The sequence below is a fragment of the Ceraceosorus guamensis genome (genome assembly GCF_003144195.1).
Source record: "Ceraceosorus guamensis strain MCA 4658 unplaced genomic scaffold IE81scaffold_1, whole genome shotgun sequence".
Classification (NCBI taxonomy): Eukaryota; Fungi; Basidiomycota; class Exobasidiomycetes; order Ceraceosorales; family Ceraceosoraceae; genus Ceraceosorus; species Ceraceosorus guamensis.
The window spans coordinates 27,526-44,621 of record NW_020289996.1 but is presented as its reverse complement, the minus strand read 5'-3'; the positions used below and the strand labels follow the sequence as shown (position 1 = coordinate 44,621).

Genomic DNA, 17,096 nt, shown 5'->3' with positions numbered 1-17,096 from the left:
CGCGAGGTCGTTGTCCCCCTCCTTCGTATCGGCGATTAGGCATGTGCGCGGAAAGAAGAAGCAAGATGAGCGTTCGAATTGCATGTGCAACGCATTGCCGTGGGCCTAACGATGCTGAATGTTGCTGATGATAATGCCGAAGCTCCCTTCCGCCTTTACCAAACAATCAGCAAAATGTGACCTGATCTTCCGCATTGGACTTTTGCCCCCCGAGCAAAAAGCTCCTAAGCAAGAACGCAACGAAATCTTTTTAATGTTCATGGTTTTTCCTTCATCAAAATTTCGAATTCCCCGCTTTGTACCCCGGAAGATCCAAGCGCTCGATAATTTCCCAATCAAAGGAACGAGGGCGAGGGCCTCCGGCCCGCCAAGCCTATCCGTTGCAGCGCTTCTAAGAAATCACTCACCTTGCGATCGGAAGTCGAGTTGAAGATGCGGGGGCGCACGAGACGCATCATCTGCTGAGCTTGTCCATCCGAGCCCGTTTCCCAGCGAGTGTTGCGCTATGATTCATCCAAGGAGGATCGCGCACCGAATGCGCTTCGTTCAGGTGCGTCTCGACCCTGCAGTGTAAGGGCACGAGCCCAGCTGGGGCCTCCATCCGTCGCTATTCGATCAAGTCACCGATCCGTCACAGCTCAGGTGAAGGGCGCGCGACAAGAATTAGAGATTTTGGGGAGGGAGAGGGGGGGGGGGGGGGGGGGGGGGGGGGGGGGGGGGGGGGGGGGGGGGGGGGGGGGGGGGGGGGGGGGGGGGGGGGGGGGGGGATGGTGGGACTGACGGTAGAGTTATCGCGGTGTTCAAACACCAGACAAACCCCTCTGTCTCCTCCATGCGTCGACCCAAGCTACGATGCGCTCCACATTTTCCTCTACCTGCTCCGCATTCTCGCTCTTGAGCGCAACGACGATCTGCTCGTCGTAAGCTTCGTGAGCTTCGGAAAGCACGACTTGCATGATTTCCGCGCTGTTGTTCTCTTGGATCTTGGCTAGGGGATAATTGCTGGACAAGAGGGGGGCAAAGGAGGAGATGTGAGGCGTTTGAGTCGTGACGCGCACGGCTAATCAGCGTCGCGTTGCAGAAGAAAGTTCGGACCGCTGAGACACTTGCGGGGCGGCGTATGAGCGCGGAGGAACAGCCTTTTGCTCTGAAGGCGCGCCGGCGCGACTTTATGCTATTCGCAAGCTGCGCCTTGATTGTGCGATATCCGCTTTTCATTCCCTCCGCCTGCCCGCAGCATTTTTCAACTCTCAGACGTGCCACTACGCGACACGACACACGACACACGACACACGACACACGACACACGACACACGACACTCGACACTCACCGCTTTTCGAGCCTTTCCCAGAGGATGGCGTGGTCGCATGTGAGGACGACGACGAGATCGACCCACCTTTCGGGATAAGCGTCGCAGGTATGCCAATCCAAAATCGTTCCTCCTTTCCTCTCCTTCTCCTTCTCCTTCTCATCCTCATCCTCTTGCACACTCCCACCATCCTCCACCTCCACAGGCTCAAAGCCGCACTTTTCCTCCAAGAAATCCAACAATTTATCTTCATCCACCTCAAACGTATCCCACGCCTCGTCGTAATTCAGGGTGAAATGGTTGGATTTGCACAGAGATGTCACGTCGATCTGTTCCAGAGCTGGAAGACGTGCGTGGAGCTGCGTTGCGTGGGTCGATTTGCCTACTCCTGGTGTGCCTGTCAGCACAATGTTGGGCCATGCTCGACGAGGCATTCTGTGGAGAAAAAGTGGGGAGTTGGATGCAAGTGGGCGAGCACGTATGTGCACTGGACGCAGGGATAGGTGGATGGGGTGGAGGGGTGGGTGGGAGGATGGATGGCCGCCGTGAGCGATGGTGAAGAACAACGACAGTCCAGCAACTAAAGTCTCAGTCGTGAAGAGATGGAGGGGAGAGATATCTGCTGCTGGGCCTAGTGTGAGTGTTTCGATTCATTTTGATAGAAATTCTAGAATTGATGAGAGATCGCGGCCTCTTGAATCAGCAAGCAAGCAAGAGCTAGCCTGCTGCACACCACAGCACCCTGACTCGTGACTGCTCGCGTGGCCTTGCGCGGGGAAAATTTGGGTGAGAAGCAACACCAAAAAAAAGAAAAAAAAAGCGATCACGTGACTCTTGTGCATACAATCGAATTTGCCTGCTCCGTGCGCACGTTTTCTTCTCTTTTTGGTGTGTACCGTATACATAGGTGCGGGCGCGTATATAGAGGCGTGTTGGAGCTATAGCTGCCGAAGAAATGCGTTTGCATGTGTTGATTTGATGGGTATGTATTATGCAGCGACGCCGACGCCTACAAATACGCGCCCACTTCTCACACACGACATCATTCAAAATTCTGACTCTGACCGAGACTTGGCTCAAGCATTTGGTTAGCAATCGCGAGTGAAACATTTCATCGTCAAGCGGCGGTCATCGTTTCAGTTGCAGCGCACAACTAGTCACAAGTAGTGTACTGCAGCGCCCGCCGCAGAATCGCTCTTTCCGTCATCGCTCTGCGCCAGGCACTCGACCTATTCACGTGATTCATCGTGTTCAATCAAGTCCACTTGACTACTTGACCTCCCGTCCGCACCAATTATCTCCCACATCATCATGTCGCTCGAATCCAATGTGACTGCTCGCTTGCCAAAAGTGGCGAGCCAGCTGATCGTGTACGACTTCGACTGGAGTTTGGCAGATCAGGATACCGACCGGTGGGTGCACGAGGTGCATGCTCCGGATCTTAGAAGAAGGATCAAGGAGAGGGACGGGACTGTTCAATTCACCGATCTTTGGTGAGTGCCTTATCCCTTTTCCCCTTGTTCCCTTCTGCCCCCAATAGGCATGATGAAGGAGCTCATGTGATTTACTCGTCATTTCGCTCCTCGCTTCGCTTCGCCGCGCTGCGCTGCGCAGTGCGGGACTGCTAAGGGAGCTTCACGGCAGAGGAATCACGCCTGATCAGATCAGGGATGCCATGCGAGTCATGCCTTTTGTGAGTGGGCACTTGCGCCTTTGCCAACAACAGCGCGTCCCAGCTCTTTGCGCAAATGCTCCTCCTTCTTTAGCTCACGTCGTTTTCGTTGTGACGATCCACCACATCTCGTCAGCATCCGGCTATGAGGAGGGGTGTGCTGCAAACCAAGGTGGCCAGCACGCCGCAGACGACCTTTTTCCTGCTGAGCAACTCCAACAGCGTTTACATCGACACCATCCTTCAAGTGAGCGCTTTGCCTCGCCTTCCTCTAAGCCCTTGCTCTAGCCCTCGCACGCTCATACTCCCTTCTCTCTCTCTCTCTCTCTCTTTCTCTCTCTCTCTGTCTCTATCATCGCTCAGCATCAAGGCTTGAAAGAAGCTTTCACGGAAGTGGTCACCAATCCTGCCCACTTTGAGGAAAATGGCCTGCTGAACTTGTCCAGGCGCATCCCTGCGGACGCTCCTGCAGCTCAGCAGCACAAGTGCAAAGTAGGCTGCAGTCCCAACATGTGCAAAGGTACGTGTTGCGCCAGCAAGCTTCGACCTTCCAAACTCAAATGCCGGTTAATCTCAACCCTGGTTTCTCTTTCTTACCTCCCCCTCCCCCCCTTTTTCCTTCATCGCTCGCGCGCGCGACACAGGCGAGGAATTGGAAGCTTTTTTGGCTCGTCATGGAGGACGTTCGGCGTTTGAAAGGATAGTGTACGTGGGAGATGGAGGCAACGATTATTGTCCTGTTTTGCGATTGGGCCCAAAAGATGTGGCTCTCGTCAGACGCTACAGAGGACTGGAAAAGAGAATCGAAAAAGAGGGGGGTGTCGAGGCTAGCATCAGGTTTTGGGCTGGCGCGTGGGAGGTGAGTCGAATGCTCGGCTTTGAGAGCTGCTGCAGTCGGTTTGCTCATCTGTGCACATTTTCATTCTACGCCGACCCCGCATAGGTCGAGGGCTTGCTCAAAGAGCTGCGTGGGGAGTATTAGACACCAGAATGGCACAATATGAGCACGCGATGATCAATGGCATGCTGAGCATAGATATCCATCGTTTTCGAGCACAAGGAGTGCCCGGGCGGTCCGCTGCACCGCTTGCAACGTCGCTCACAAACGCCCGACGCGCATTGCACCTGCCCCGCTATAAAACATCTACCTAGCCTTTCTGGGTTCACAAAGCCCTCCCCCTTGACTTCCTGCCCGCTCCTCGTTCATTCTCGACAAGTGCGCTCTCGCCAGCAGTGCTGACCTCTGCGGCCGTTTGCTGCGCAAAAGGAGCAGCGCGTCGCTGGGATGCGGCAGTTTTGGCGCGCTTCTTCTTCGCTCCGATCAGCTCGACATTCCGTCTCTTCTTGTCCTCCTCCTTCTCCTCCTCTTTCTCAACGTCAACATCCTCCTCGCTGGACGACACGTCGACCTTGGCTTTGGCTCTGGCTTTCGCTTTGGCCAAAGTCTTGTTTGCTTGGCTCCTCTGCTTCTTCTCCTCTTCTGCTTTGGCGCCTTGGAGTCTGAGCTCTTGGACCTGCCGCATCAACTCTCTCGCCCTTTGCCATCCGCCCGAGGCTTGTTGCCCTTTCGGCTCGTGCTCGGCCTTGATCGTCTTGTTCGAGCGGGAGCGCACATCGTCCTCGTAGAGCGTGCCGGACAAACAGTACAACGCTTCCACCTCGCGCGACCATACTTGATGCATCACACCCTCTTCTCCTGGCGTTTCCAGCACCATCGGCATCCCTTGAAAGCGCAAATCGTTCATGATCCTCCAAAATGGATAGCTGAGCGCGCGAGAGGAGGGGCAAAGGGGGGAGAAGAGAAGTACGCAGAAGTCTTTCGTACGGTCAGATGGGGGAGAGATGCGCCGCGCCGCTCGACTATTGTCCGGGAGTGCGTGCGCTCTACTCACAGACCAAGCATCCCAGCTCCCACATTATCGTGTCTGTCCTTGTGCGAGCCCAGGGCGCCTGAGGATGATTGATAGGCGTGGTTACCGAAGCACGCTCACACATCTACGAGCACGACAAACGCGCTTTAGTACCACCTTCCTCACCTTTAGAGTCGTTGATGTGGATTCCCTGCAGATACTCTTTGCCCACATTGGCGTCCAGCTCTTCCAGCATCGCGTCGAAACCTGCTGCGTGAGAAATGTCGTAGCCAGCGGCAAAGGCGTGGCACAAGTCCAGACAGACGCCCACTTTTGACTTGTCAACCACCAACGCTGGCAAAAGATGGAGAGGGAGGGGAGGGGTGAGGGGGAAGGGGCAACGCGATCGAGCGGCTCGCAGCGAGTCAGACGCAGAATCATGCCGTGGCGCGGCGCGGCGCCTGCTCGTTGTGGGTGCCCAGAAAGAGTTCGTTGATGTTCGCCTCACCTATGACCTGACCCAGCTCCGTCCAGCTCTTGCCAATGACATTTCCCGATCCTGCCATGTTCTCCAAAAGTATGCGTGGACAGTCTTTGACTTGTTCGTGCGCTCTGTTGATGCACTGCGCAATCGAAGCGCATCCCTCCTCCATGCTGCATTCCCCCACTGTGCTGCCCGGATGAAAGTTGAACCTGTCTATGCCCAAAAGCGCGCATCGTTGCAGATCATCCACGAAGCACTCGTACGATTTCCGCCTCTTCTCCTCGTCCGGATTGGCCAGGTTGGTGAGGTAGCATCCATGAGGCAATACGCGAGCCGCATAATCATGTTGCGCCACCGCGCATTTGAAAGCTTGCACATTGACCTCCGCTATGGCTTTGCTAGCCCAAGCCATTTTGGGCCTGACGAACAGCGCAAACGCATTGCCTCCGATGTTCAGTGCGTTCTTGACGCTGTTCTCGATGCCTCCCGCCATGGAAATGTGCGCTCCGACGTGATACTTGCTCCCCTGAACTCGCGCAGCATCCGCCTGTTGCCCCCGCTGCTGCTGCTGCTGCTGCTGCTGCTGCTGCTGCTGCGCTCCAGCACAAGATTTCGACTCGCGCTTCTTCTTCTTCTTCGCATCAGCAGCAGCAGCAGCAGGACCACCTGATGATTGGCTTTGTGCGTCTGATGAGACCTTTGCTTCGCACGGCTCTTCCTCTGCCGCCGCCGGACTTGCTGGCGATGATTCTGCTGCATCATCATCCTGAACGGCATTGTGCCCATTCTTGACACGTCCACTGCGAATGGACGGCATTCCAGCTGCTGCAATGTCCGACTCCATCTTTACCTCCTCGGCTTTTGCTGAGCTCTTGAGACGCTTGGATGCCCGATGCTGCGACTGCTGCTGCTGCTGCTGCTGCTGCTGCTGCGTATCATTCACCTCATCCACCTTCTTCGCGCCGCGCTTCTTGCCCCGCATGGACGGTCCCGTTGTGGATGAGCTGGCTGTTCGAGAAGGGGAATTGCGATCGGCTTTCCGTCTTTCTGGCACCACCTCTTCCACCTTGACCGTCGACTGGCGCGCAGACCGACGTGGCATCGTGGCTTTGCGCTTCCTGTGCGCGCCCCTCGCGTTGGTATCGGGGATTGCGCACCTTCCTATTCCAAGGTCTTGCGCGCCTTTGAAGACTTTTGGTTGGAGGGTAAAGCCACCTCCTTTAGACGGGCGAGAGAAGCTTCTTCAAACGGTCCCTTATTGTTTAAACGGGAACAAAGAACGAGATTCACGATTGTCGCGCGACGTAGATTCGTCAATTCACAGCGGACTAGTCGTGAGGCGGGCGGGATATGCATCCTCGAGAGCGGCAGCATGGCGTGCATAAGCGAGGCTGCGGGATGTGGAGGAAGGCGCACGCACGTTGGCGGGGCGGGGGCGTGTGTCAGCAGCATATATACATACGCCACACGGCAAGCCCGGATGAAATGCAACGAACGGTGGTTGATGATTGCGAGGGGCGGATGGCATCGCATCTGCCCTCCCCTCCTACTTTGCCATTCGTGATTCTCCTCATCATCATCGTCCAGTCCTATTCAATATTCAAAGCAACGATTTTGATCTCTTCAAGCGGCGAAGCCAAGCGTGCCAGCCCAAGCGATCAGGCCTCTGATGCGACTGGTCGAGTGCATGGAAGAGAGAAGGCGGCGGATGCCGCATGGACAGGCGCTGACAACTGCCACTGCCACTGCCACTGCTCACAGACCCGACACGCTAAGAACCGGTCTGAGATACTTTCTTGACGATCCGCCAAGATGCGAAAGTGGTGGCGGAAGCGGATATAATGCGCGTTCCTTGCGGGTCGGCTGGCTTGAGCCGCTGAGCCTGAATCGCCAGCAGTTGACCGAGCGACAGACACTCAGACTGCTTGCTCTGTTCGCGCGCCCATAGTCAATCAAGCGCCAATGTAGCGCGCGCGCCTTTGCCGACTATACTCCCTTTGCCGAAAGGTATATATATGCACCACCACCAGCGCCGGCACGGTCATCGGATGCGCCGCTTATAGCCAACGAGCAGTCCAGCGCCCGAGCAGGGTGGCGATGGTAAGATGCCTTGACATGATGGGTGCATGAGCTTGAGGGTGGTTGAGCACGGCCAAGGCATCTCCATGCTCGTTCTTTCTGCATTAGCTCGCGCCAGACGGATCGACAGATCATGCGCGAGAGCTGGGCGATTGAGCTTCGAATGTATTCAAGGTGGCAAGTCACGATCGAGTGGCGACTGAAAGTATCGGCTTGCGATGGCCAAAACTTCACTTCTTGATCCTCATAATCCCCCCTTCCCCTCCACCCCCCCCGAACACCTCCTCTCTTTCACACACTTTGACCATTCTCTCGTCAAGTGAAACGCCGGTCGCTCTCCTTGACTCCTTCTTCATTTACAATTTCGCAGCATTTTGCTGAGGCGGTCAAGCAGCTATGACAGCTCGCAACGAAGCGCTAGGCGGCTCTGACAGCACTTCGCCAATCAGCAAGCAACGGCGCTGGTTCAGAAGAATGGTCTTGACAGGGCTCTATGCTTCTTTGCTTCCGCTTATCTTGTTCATTCTGCGCAAGCATGACTTATCGAGCATCCAAAAGGAGATTGCTCGAAAGGTAATCTGGGACCCTGCTCCCAGCACAGGCACGATGATGGAAAAGCGAGCGTACGACATTCATGTGGGTAGCGGAGGCGAGGCTCGACCCCCGGCCGCGCCACCGTGCTTGAATTGCTGACACTCAAGAACGTATCCACGCAACAAGGGCAACTGGCTTCCTGTGGAGATCAACTGGAACGACAGAGTGTCCCAGAGCACTCATCAGAATGCCATTACCTCTGCAGTCAATTCCTGGGCGCGAAACAACGAGCCCACCATGAAGGCATTTACGGTCAGTCCCGGCATTTGTTCCGCATTTCCGAATATGAGGCCTGAAATCTTTTTTTTTGTCTCGCAGCTTCTTCATGGATTTCGCCCTGGCAAGGGCAAACGCCTGACGACAGAGGCAGATCCGAGAACGCCAATGTTCGCAATGGGCATCGCTTATGACCATCAGGGCTATCCCCTCAAGACGCCCTTCAAGACCGCGCCTGGTCATAACCCAAAGGAATATGTGGTCTACCCAGAAGCTGGCAGAAGGTGGACATACGAGCGCAGCAATCTCAGAGTAGATTTGACTCCTGCCGGAAGACTACCCGACGGTCACTTTCCCTCTGAAGACCGTGGAAGAGCACACGACAGGCCTACAAAATTGTTCGTATCTCGCTAATACTCACTCTCCGCGCCTCTGCTGACTTCTCCAGTCCAACACACAGCCCGCTCAGGGGTCAAAGAAGATCTGATAAGAATCCGTTCACGTTGACCCACACGGGCGCCGCTGAAGGGTTCGCTGCCCAGGCGCAGCCAGCGCTCTCAAGCCTGCCTGACCGTTCATCGACTCGCCTCAGGCCCTTCAGTAAAGACGTTTCGCCTAGCAAGCAGGTTGGGCCATCTGCACGACCGCAAGTTGCGTCGCAATTCAATGACGAGGTCAATGCAAATCAAACTCCCAAAAGCATTCGGCTCTTTGGCGCTGAGGTTTCGCACGGGAGTCACAGTGGGCCAGCCGGCCCGCAAAAGAAGGTCCACGCAGCGGAGAACGATGACAAGGCCCCAGCGCCGAAGCGCATTCGGCTCTTCGGGACAGACCTGCACGCTTATGAAGGCGGTGACGCTCCCGCCCACCATGCAAACCGCCGCTCTCTCCTTGCTGATGAGAGCGTAATGCGAAGAAATGGAGCTGCGCTTGAGGAGACCGGTAGAGGCATCAAGACAGCACCCTTGCTGAGGCGCGCCTTACCCAAAGAGCTCGCTTCGGCAAGCGAACAGGCAGTCATAAGTGTGGGTAAGGACCCGCAATGGGAGGTGTCGCGCTTTGGCGTCCACGAGATTAGCTCGCTGAGCTCCAACTTCCCGCAGGAACCCGTCCAGGTGACGTTTCACCAAGCTATCGAAGGCGACTACCAAAGAAACGCAATCAGGCACGCCGTTCAGCATTTCAAAGAGAACCACGCACCAGAGCTGCACAAAATCAAGGTGCGTCAGGCTTGGTAGCGACGCGTCTAGCGAGAAGATTCTGAGGTTCCATTGCTTGGCACATCTGCCTCGCGCCAGATCTCTAGAGGTTTTCAGCGGGCTCCCTGGCTGGCAAAGTCGGGCTACAAGGATGGACAGGTGTTCGCACAAGGCCGAGCGCACAACGCAGAAGGGAAAGCCTTGCCTGGCCACAATCTCATACCGGGCGAGGGTAGGCTCGAGTACCCGATCTACTTGGCTCCCGGGCAACGCTATACCCAAAAGGCGCGCGGTAGGCAAGGCAGAGAGCTTGTGGGAACAGGCGAAGCTTGGCCAGAGCACCCGCCTGTGCCGCCCCATGAGCGGCATCCCGTCCCTGACCCTCGCGGTGGATGGAACAGAGGCTGGACGCAGCTCAGCAATCTTCAATCGGATGGCACGTTTCGGCGAGGATGGGATACTGGAGACGGACGAATCAAATGGTTTCAAGGAGGACGCAAGAAGAGGTTGGCTTCGTTGACCCAATGGGAGGTGACACGCTCCTCGCAAAGGTTGCGCGCGCTCGGAGAGTCCTCATCCCACAGCGATCCGTCTGTGACGAGCGGTCTTAACAGGAAGCGACCACTGGATCTGGATTTGAACAAGACACCCCCTCCCTCGCCTGACCACCAACGACGCTCTGTCCGAATCGAGAAGCGCGGCTTTGATGCAGCGGTGAGCTTCGATGTCTGCAGATATTCCATCTGCTACGCGCTGACGGGAACAAGCTCCATTGGGTAGGGCAACTGGAAGGACGTGGAAGTTTATTACAACAAGGTTACCGATCCTGGGCATCAAAAAGTCTTGAAAGAGGCGATCAACGCGTGGGCCAAGGAGAAAGAGCCAACGATGAGTAGGATCAAGCTCAAGCACGGCCTCAAGGATGTCCATAATCGCAGCCTTGGCTCCTTGTCAGAAGCCACCATCCAGCACGTGTATGCCGCAGGCATTGCGTGGGACGACAAGGCTCGACGCCTGCCAGGGCACTATCGCGTGCCCAGCGACAGCACCGGGACCGCCTTCTACCCCAAGACGCATTATCCGATCTACCTGCAGAAGGGACAGAATTACGACTATCACATTGTCGGAAAACATCACATGAAAGTGACTGGAGATGGGACAGTACCACCAGATCACATGCCAGTTCCTGCAGAAGAGCGTGCACCTATCTCATGGACGCCTGGTAATCACGACAGGCCCTGGCTAAAGTCTTTGTCCAAGTCTACGCCCTCTGGCAGCAAGGCCAGGCGAGAGAGAGAAGACTCTCCAACCAAGGCGGCTTTCAGAGCACGGAGAAAATTTTGGGAGAACTCGGGCGTTGCATCTGAGAGGCACGGCGCTGCTTTCAAGCCAAAGCTAAGGAAGAGACCTTTAAAGGAGCCCCAGATGACGGAGGCAGACGCGCACTACGTTCCGCCTGCAGTCGTGGACACTTCTGGTGGCGTTCCGGAGCGCCGCATAGCAGAAACACACCGCTCTCAGACGAGTGAAACGCCGTCGTCTTCAGCCACGTTGCATAAGTCGCCGTCTTTGCCGACATCGATCGAGAGGCCGTTGACGGCTTCGTCTATGGAGCTATCAGTTGAGAAAACAGGTACATCTGTGTCGAGTCAAAAGCCGTCCACCGCCTCATCGGGACAGGAGATCTCCGGGCCTGAATTCCGTAACAGAACGTCCCGATCCACGTCGCCGACTTTGCTCCCAACCCCTGCCTCGACTCCTGCGAGTGCAGCTACTCCCGAGATCGTCGATCATTTGCCAAGCGTTCCCAAACGGCCACGCACGCCTCGTTACCTCGTGGCTGAGGAGCCTGCCGAGCAAGGCCATGTGCAGCGCAGTGGCAGCTCGAGTGTTGATGGACCCTTGCGCGCCACTCCAGTCAGTCCGACTCTTTCACAACATGGACCCGACCATCAGTCGCACAGTGGCGCGCACCTGCGTCGGCGAGCGCTTCCTCACGCTCATCCTGTCGAGGATGTAAGTCTTGCGACTGGCGGGCGCTGTGCATTCGATTGACTCTTGCTCTTTCTTGCCTCCAGAATATCGCCGTACTATTTCAAGACAAGGTCAAAGGCAAGGAACATCAGCTCGCGCTCGCAGAGAGCGTACGACAAGCAGCTCTTTACAATCCGGCTATCAAACAAATTACGGTCGGTGCAGCTGAGATTCAGCATCGAGCCTCTGCCCTGTCACGTATTGCTGAATGCCCTTGTCCACTACATCGCGTCCAGATCAAAGCAGGCTTTACTACGCCTCGAGCGGAGAATGAGAGGGGCCGCCTTTTCGCCTTGGGTGCGGCCTACGACAAATTCGGTCAAAGGTTGAAAGGACCACGTCAGGTTCCGGGCGCAAATCCAAAACTTTACCCGATCTACCTCGGCAAGGATGTACCTCATGTCTACACGCCAGATGCGAATCGTGGGCTGCGCCAGCCTTTCGTCGGGACCGGAATGTACCCAACAGAGCATGTGCGATCCGGATCCACTCCTGGGGATGTTTGGAACAGGCATAAATCTGACGGCTCACAAACCGCACTGATGTTGGCTGAGAAGGGTATTCCTATCAAGGGTAGACACATGAAAATTTCTCGCAACGTTCCATACGGCGTCGTGCACGACAGCCATCCTCCCACACCTACCAAAGACGCGCTATGGCTCCAGGTGAGCTCTGCAGGATGGAATGTGGCTACATCTTATCATCACTGCACCTTTGTTGCTGAAGCAAAGCCTTCCTCCTCGCAAATTTAGCATTACAAGCACATCATTTCGGAGCCTGCCAGCAATCCTGCTGGCCAACCGAGTGCACGGGAAGGCGTGCAGCCTGCCAGTGGTGGCAAGAATCGTGATTCAAGCACTGCTGGCGATGAGGCGCGCTCAAGTCAGTCCGAGGAGCGCGCTCATGTAGCCGGTGCAAGCGACGGCGCCCGCTCCAATGCTTCCATTGAGGAGTCTGCTGCGACCGTTCACCATCGCGGGAGTAGTACCAACGAGCGCTCCGCTCCAGCTAGCGCCGGCAACAGCGCTGCCTCAGCTCACGCACACGAGCGCTCCGGTCCTTCTAGTGCAGGAGAGAGCTCTCGATCGATCCACGTTTACGAGCAACATACTGTAGGTAACACCGCCCCGTCGCCGGGTCACACGCTTCAAGGCCCGAACCTCTTGCCAGACGACACGAGAGTGCCTAAGCGAGCCCGCACGCGAAAGTACAAGTTCATTGACCTCAACAAATCCCGCGAGACTGCAAAGGCCGCTCCGGCCTGAAATCGAGGCGACCATAGCTATTGTTGCAGCAGCATTGGAGGAAAACGTGCGCATCGCAGGGTCTTCTGATCACTGCCTCCAAACCACCTGTAGTAAGATTCAAGCGAGCCACAATTGGCGAACAAATGTCTTTATTCTCGCTGCGGACCGCACACCAAGAGCGGTTTTCGTGTGACTGCAGCCAAGCCAACACGGCTCTACAACAGCCAACAGACGCGTCAAGTCAAGTTGATAAACGCAAGATCATCGTGTGGTAAATGGAGTCTTGGCGATTCGAGCCTACAAAGGTCTGCATCCACGAAAATCCTCGCATTGGGATTCTGCGCTGATCTACTTGCGGGCCGGACGAAGGAGTTGGACTCCCTTCAGCACGTCGTGCGGATAAAACTCTTTGCCCGCCATCTCCTCGAGGAACATGTGGCGGTGGTAAGGCGGACGGGTGTAGCCTTTTCCTTCACTCTTTGTCATGAGTATACCGCCCCTAAGCTTGCCATACAAACGCTCTCCGGGCATCTTCTCTTCTAGGTGCACCGCAGTGTCTCGCGAGGGAATGTAGCGGAGCCCACCATCCGGCGTGGCAGCGTAGTAGGACCCGGCCAGTCGAAATTCTTGGAGATGATAGCCTTTGGGCATGCTATGCGGTATCCATTCTTCGTCGCTGTGAACTTTCCATCGCCTCTCGTCTTTGAGCGTGTCGAGCTCCTTGTGGCCTTCAAGGCTCGCTGGATGCTCTACGCCCCATGCAGGGTGCGGGTCTTCAAGGATGCCAGGAAAGGCCAAGGCACCGCTTTTGCGTTTTAGAGCATTGGGCTTCAAGGGAGTCTTCGGGCTTGCGAAGCCCTTGCTAGTCGATGCGTCCGATTTGAAGCTGGACGAGCCCTCCGACGAATATTTGGATGAGCCATCCGACTTGAAAGTGGATGAATCTTGAGATGAGAAGCTGGAAGAGCCCGTGGGCAGAAAATGTTTCAAGTATTCCTTCTCATTCGGCGTTGGCGTCCTACGAAGGAGGGCGACGCTGCTTTCAGCGGCGAGTGGAGCAACTGAACGACAGCCAGCGGCGAGGAGCAGGAGAATTAAAAGCGCTTGGATGGCGCAGCTCGACATGTCCCCCAAAGCTAAGGTGGTGAGCACGCTGTAGATTTCCGATCGGAGCGAAAGTCTTTGCGGATTAGTGCAAGGGAGCACTTCACTTGTCGCTCGACACTGCACTCACCTCACGTGGTCTGCAGTCCGTCAGGCACTTTGACAAGAAAGTCAGTTGCGACTGCGCTTGGATGATGACTTTCTCAGCTTGACAGAGCAAAGGCGCCGATCTTTATACCTTTGGGGCGAAGTCGAGGAGAAGCTGGCAGGCATTGACACGACGAGGTGGACACCTCTCCTAAACGAAAGCCTAACCCAGAACCCAGACGGTCGGTCATGAGCTGCAACTTACTTCGGCAAGTCCACGTTTGTCGGTCAATTACATCACATGCGACACCCTTCAACGAGGATGTAATGTCTCGAAAGAGCTGACCTCGGCCCGATCCCCGGGCTTCGTGAGAAGGCAATTCCCAAAGTGAGACCCCAGGGCCTGTGCCTTTTCTCCCACCCATCCATCTCACGCTCGCTGTCCGGTCATTCAGCGGTGAGCCGAAGAAGAGTCATTCACGATCAACTCGTTTCTCATCGCTGCGCGTGACCTTGTCGCACCTCTCACATCGCTTCAGTCAGCTCGAATTGCGAGCTGGCGAGCGATCGTGGTCGCGATCGTGACGGCGACCGGGACAGCGACACGAGGCGGCGGAGCGGGACTTTTCGATCGACAGAGCCACTCGTGACTCTCCCCAATTCATCACTGCGCAAACGTGCTCGAATACAGACCCTTGCGAGCCCTGACGGCTAACAGTCCGACCTCGGCGCGCGCACCTGACTGACCAAGCAGGCGCATACGTCCCCCGGTCCGTCGATCGGCGTAAAAGGCGAGCGCCAAGCTCAATCAAGGTATCGCGACGCGACATTTCTCAAATTGGGGCCACGACCTGCCGCCATGTTGGACCTTCTTTTTTTTTTTTTGCAGATCGCTTGACCGCGTCTGTCTAGCGTAACCCCAAGGGTTTTCTCGATCCCTTTCTTTCACCCAACCAGACCAGATCTTTGTCCCGATCAACAACAACAACAACACGACACCAAAAAGCCTGCTCACGCGTGCAGTCCGCAACGTCAGGGAAGAAAAAAAGCAACGTGCAAGTCCTTTCCTCTTGTCGCGATGTTCGCGTGCGCATCGACTTGCCTGTCACGTCGACGCCTCGCTTAGCCACCCTGTCATCTTGCGGCGTTGGATCGATCAGCCAGCCCGCGGATCTGCAAAGTTTTGCGAATGAGTTCAAGTCATGATTAGACCGACACGCGGCCGTGCAGGCCAGACCGGGAGCGTCAAAACACTGAAGCGAGAACAAAATGGGGATGGGTACATGTTGCGGAGATGATGATTGGTGGCAATGCAGGTCAGGTTCAAGTCGAGTCAAATAGGATCGAGTCGAGTCGAGTCGTGTCGAGTCGTGTCTTGTCGTGTCGCGCCATAGTCAAGGTCGTCCTGAGCGTTTTCTCTTGGGTGATACAATTTTAGAAGACGGCCGACCGATCGTCATCTGCCTCGTGTGCGAGCATCGAGTTGCGTAAGCCTCGTCCTTAGACTTGCAGACGAGCGATCGATCGAGAGAGACTACTATTCTCGGGGCGCAATGCGCAAAAGAGGCTGTGCACATTGCGATTTCGCTCAACACGGTGTTTAGGAGGCGTTCAACAGAAGACCAGCTTCCATCGTCCGGGGTATGTTGGGGAAGGATTGACGACGCGGCAAAGGCGTGGGCATTTTCGTTCTGGACATTGTTCGAGCTGTCTCGGCGTTGGGAGGAGTGTAGCAAGACCGGCATATTAGGGTGAGGTCGGGAAAAGAGGCTTGTCGTCGCCCAGGCATTCGTTCCGAGCGTTGGATGCGGGTGTGTCCGCAAAAGAGCTGCGGTCGACGCGCGAGCCACACTCGACGTTACACCGTCAGCGGTGGACTGCGGTCACTAGCAGCAACCTCCCCAGCCACCTCTTCTTGAGGAGGCGTGATGTGAGGCGCCAGACGAAGCGCGCCGAGCAGTAGCAGCATCCGACTCGTCTCTGAGCATGATGGAGTCCCTATCCCTCCTCCTCCTCTCCGCCTCAATTTCCGCTTTCCTCTCGACGAGCCTGCCAGCAATGTTTACAAACACATCCTCCACCGCCTCTCCCGCTTTCGCAGAGACTTCCGTCACCTCGACGCTTTCCCAGCTGGAAAGCGTACGCCCCAATGAAGAGGATTGCACGTTCGAAGCGCCGCCGCCCGCTTCCGAAGATCCCGCGGATCCCGACGCGCCGCTGCTAGAGTTGGAGTTGGCCCCTGCCGCTCCCGCGGGAACAGCAGAAGAGGCGCCCATGCGCGAAAAGCCTATTCTGGAGGAGCTCAATCCGAGATTTCCCAGACCCAGGCGGGAAGGAGAGGCTGGCGACTGGCTAGCTGGAAAGTCATTGCTCGCGCCTCCAGCAGAAGCATCCGGTGCGGTCCAACCCGCGACCGCATCGCGAGCCTCGTCCAGGTAGACTTCCCGGTGCGCAGGAGCCAAGTCCAGCTTGGAGCCAACGACGTGAATGATGAGGTCTGAGGTCACATTCTTTCTCAGCTCTTCGATCCACGTCTTGACGTCTTGAAACGACGCCGCATTGGTAATGTCGTAGACGATGACGGCGGCGTTGGACCCTCGATAGTACATCGGCGCCATGCTCCTGAACCTTTCTTGCCCTGCAGTGTCCCACAATTGCAAGCGGACCTTTGTGCCATCCACGACGAGCTTCTGCGTCAAGAAGCTGGCGCCGATGGTGCTTGGTATGGAGGATGCTTGAAAGGTGCCAGTGATGTAGCGATGGACCAGCGATGTCTTGCCAACGCCTAACCGGTTGAAAGGGTGGGGGGGGGGGGGGGGGGGGGGGGGGGGGGGGAGCAGTCAGCCGACCGAACACCACTTTTTGCACAGCGCTCGCACACTCACCTTGTGCACCGAGGATCACGACTTTCAGGTCCGCACCTCCTCCCACCACTGTCGCTCCAGCGGCCGTCTGGCGCACATTTCGGCCCTGTCTGGTCGGCGCTCTGGCCAAGCTGGGTTCTCGCATCAGCGGCGCTCGCCGCTCGCCTTCGCCCAACAAGTTGGGTAGGGATGACGAGGCTTTGGAAGATGAATAAGATGACTGCGCGTGCCAAGATGGCTTGACAAGCGGATCATCCACCAGAGGCAGGCCGACTGCTGGTGTTGCCAGCGAAGAGGTGCCCACTGTGTGCCTGGAAGAAGATGCCGCGCGTATGCACCCATCCTGACTGACAGCT

At 56.4% G+C, this 17,096-nt stretch overlaps 7 protein-coding genes across 7 annotated transcripts; 3 read left to right on the top strand and 4 right to left on the bottom strand.

Annotated features, from left to right (window-relative positions):
• Positions 1–759: 759 nt before the first annotated feature.
• IE81DRAFT_319095 (P-loop containing nucleoside triphosphate hydrolase protein) lies at positions 760–1,930 on the bottom strand. The gene is made up of 2 exons (XM_025512619.1): positions 1,332–1,930; positions 760–1,002 (listed from the first exon to the last, which is right to left on the bottom strand). The coding sequence occupies exons 1-2, from the start codon at positions 1,742–1,744 to the stop codon at positions 801–803; spliced, it is 615 nt and encodes a 204-aa protein (XP_025373381.1). The 5' UTR covers positions 1,745–1,930; the 3' UTR covers positions 760–800.
• A 349-nt stretch (positions 1,931–2,279) lies between these two features.
• IE81DRAFT_319093 (hypothetical protein) lies at positions 2,280–4,025 on the top strand. The gene is made up of 6 exons (XM_025512618.1): positions 2,280–2,803; positions 2,925–3,003; positions 3,119–3,229; positions 3,346–3,502; positions 3,627–3,841; positions 3,926–4,025. The coding sequence occupies exons 1-6, from the start codon at positions 2,622–2,624 to the stop codon at positions 3,962–3,964; spliced, it is 783 nt and encodes a 260-aa protein (XP_025373380.1). The 5' UTR covers positions 2,280–2,621; the 3' UTR covers positions 3,965–4,025.
• Positions 3,653–6,658, bottom strand: IE81DRAFT_319090 (AP endonuclease). The gene is made up of 4 exons (XM_025512617.1): positions 5,341–6,658; positions 5,019–5,186; positions 4,875–4,932; positions 3,653–4,746 (listed from the first exon to the last, which is right to left on the bottom strand). The coding sequence occupies exons 1-4, from the start codon at positions 6,296–6,298 to the stop codon at positions 4,146–4,148; spliced, it is 1,785 nt and encodes a 594-aa protein (XP_025373379.1). The 5' UTR covers positions 6,299–6,658; the 3' UTR covers positions 3,653–4,145.
• A 1,003-nt stretch (positions 6,659–7,661) lies between these two features.
• Positions 7,662–9,940, top strand: IE81DRAFT_225 (hypothetical protein). Its single transcript, XM_025511077.1, has 6 exons — positions 7,662–8,031; positions 8,116–8,241; positions 8,308–8,603; positions 8,666–9,230; positions 9,309–9,425; positions 9,512–9,940. Exons 1-6 carry the CDS (start codon positions 7,792–7,794, stop codon positions 9,638–9,640), a joined length of 1,473 nt encoding a protein of 490 aa, XP_025373378.1. The 5' UTR covers positions 7,662–7,791; the 3' UTR covers positions 9,641–9,940.
• On the top strand, positions 9,934–12,868 carry IE81DRAFT_183 (hypothetical protein). Its single transcript, XM_025510718.1, has 4 exons — positions 9,934–10,118; positions 10,185–11,420; positions 11,483–12,103; positions 12,191–12,868. Exons 2-4 carry the CDS (start codon positions 10,293–10,295, stop codon positions 12,701–12,703), a joined length of 2,262 nt encoding a protein of 753 aa, XP_025373377.1. The 5' UTR covers positions 9,934–10,118; positions 10,185–10,292; the 3' UTR covers positions 12,704–12,868.
• On the bottom strand, positions 12,869–13,901 carry IE81DRAFT_191 (hypothetical protein). The gene has a single exon (XM_025510793.1). The coding sequence runs from the start codon at positions 13,808–13,810 to the stop codon at positions 13,034–13,036; it is 777 nt and encodes a 258-aa protein (XP_025373376.1). The 5' UTR covers positions 13,811–13,901; the 3' UTR covers positions 12,869–13,033.
• A 2,398-nt stretch (positions 13,902–16,299) lies between these two features.
• Positions 16,300–16,659, bottom strand: IE81DRAFT_272977 (hypothetical protein; the record flags this gene model as incomplete). Its single annotated transcript, XM_025511428.1, has 1 exon — positions 16,300–16,659. A coding segment is annotated over one exon (360 nt), but the record flags the coding sequence as incomplete, so codon positions are not given.
• Positions 16,660–17,096: the final 437 nt, after the last annotated feature.

Bases quoted from the DNA above. Each gene is read 5' to 3' on its own strand.
- IE81DRAFT_319095 (XM_025512619.1), bottom strand. From the start codon at position 1,744: ATGCCTCGTCGAGCATGGCCCAACATTGTGCTGACAGGCACACCAGGA. The intron at 1,003-1,331 runs GTGAGTGTCGAG...CCTCTTGTCCAG, and splicing joins TGGGAAAGGCTCGAAAAGCG to CAATTATCCCCTAGCCAAGA.
- IE81DRAFT_319093 (XM_025512618.1), top strand. From the start codon at position 2,622: ATGTCGCTCGAATCCAATGTGACTGCTCGCTTGCCAAAAGTGGCGAGC. The intron at 2,804-2,924 runs GTGAGTGCCTTA...TGCGCTGCGCAG, and splicing joins GTTCAATTCACCGATCTTTG to TGCGGGACTGCTAAGGGAGC. The intron at 3,503-3,626 runs GTACGTGTTGCG...CGCGCGACACAG, and splicing joins CAGTCCCAACATGTGCAAAG to GCGAGGAATTGGAAGCTTTT.
- IE81DRAFT_319090 (XM_025512617.1), bottom strand. From the start codon at position 6,298: ATGCGGGGCAAGAAGCGCGGCGCGAAGAAGGTGGATGAGGTGAATGAT. The intron at 4,933-5,018 runs GTGAGGAAGGTG...AATCATCCTCAG, and splicing joins CCACATCAACGACTCTAAAG to GCGCCCTGGGCTCGCACAAG. The intron at 4,747-4,874 runs GTGAGTAGAGCG...TCGCGCGCTCAG, and splicing joins GGAGCTGGGATGCTTGGTCT to CTATCCATTTTGGAGGATCA.
- IE81DRAFT_225 (XM_025511077.1), top strand. From the start codon at position 7,792: ATGACAGCTCGCAACGAAGCGCTAGGCGGCTCTGACAGCACTTCGCCA. The intron at 8,604-8,665 runs GTTCGTATCTCG...TCCAACACACAG, and splicing joins CACGACAGGCCTACAAAATT to CCCGCTCAGGGGTCAAAGAA. The intron at 9,426-9,511 runs GTGCGTCAGGCT...CCAGATCTCTAG, and splicing joins CAGAGCTGCACAAAATCAAG to AGGTTTTCAGCGGGCTCCCT.
- IE81DRAFT_183 (XM_025510718.1), top strand. From the start codon at position 10,293: ATGAGTAGGATCAAGCTCAAGCACGGCCTCAAGGATGTCCATAATCGC. The intron at 11,421-11,482 runs GTAAGTCTTGCG...TCTTGCCTCCAG, and splicing joins ACGCTCATCCTGTCGAGGAT to AATATCGCCGTACTATTTCA. The intron at 12,104-12,190 runs GTGAGCTCTGCA...TCGCAAATTTAG, and splicing joins AAGACGCGCTATGGCTCCAG to CATTACAAGCACATCATTTC.
- IE81DRAFT_191 (XM_025510793.1), bottom strand. From the start codon at position 13,810: ATGTCGAGCTGCGCCATCCAAGCGCTTTTAATTCTCCTGCTCCTCGCC.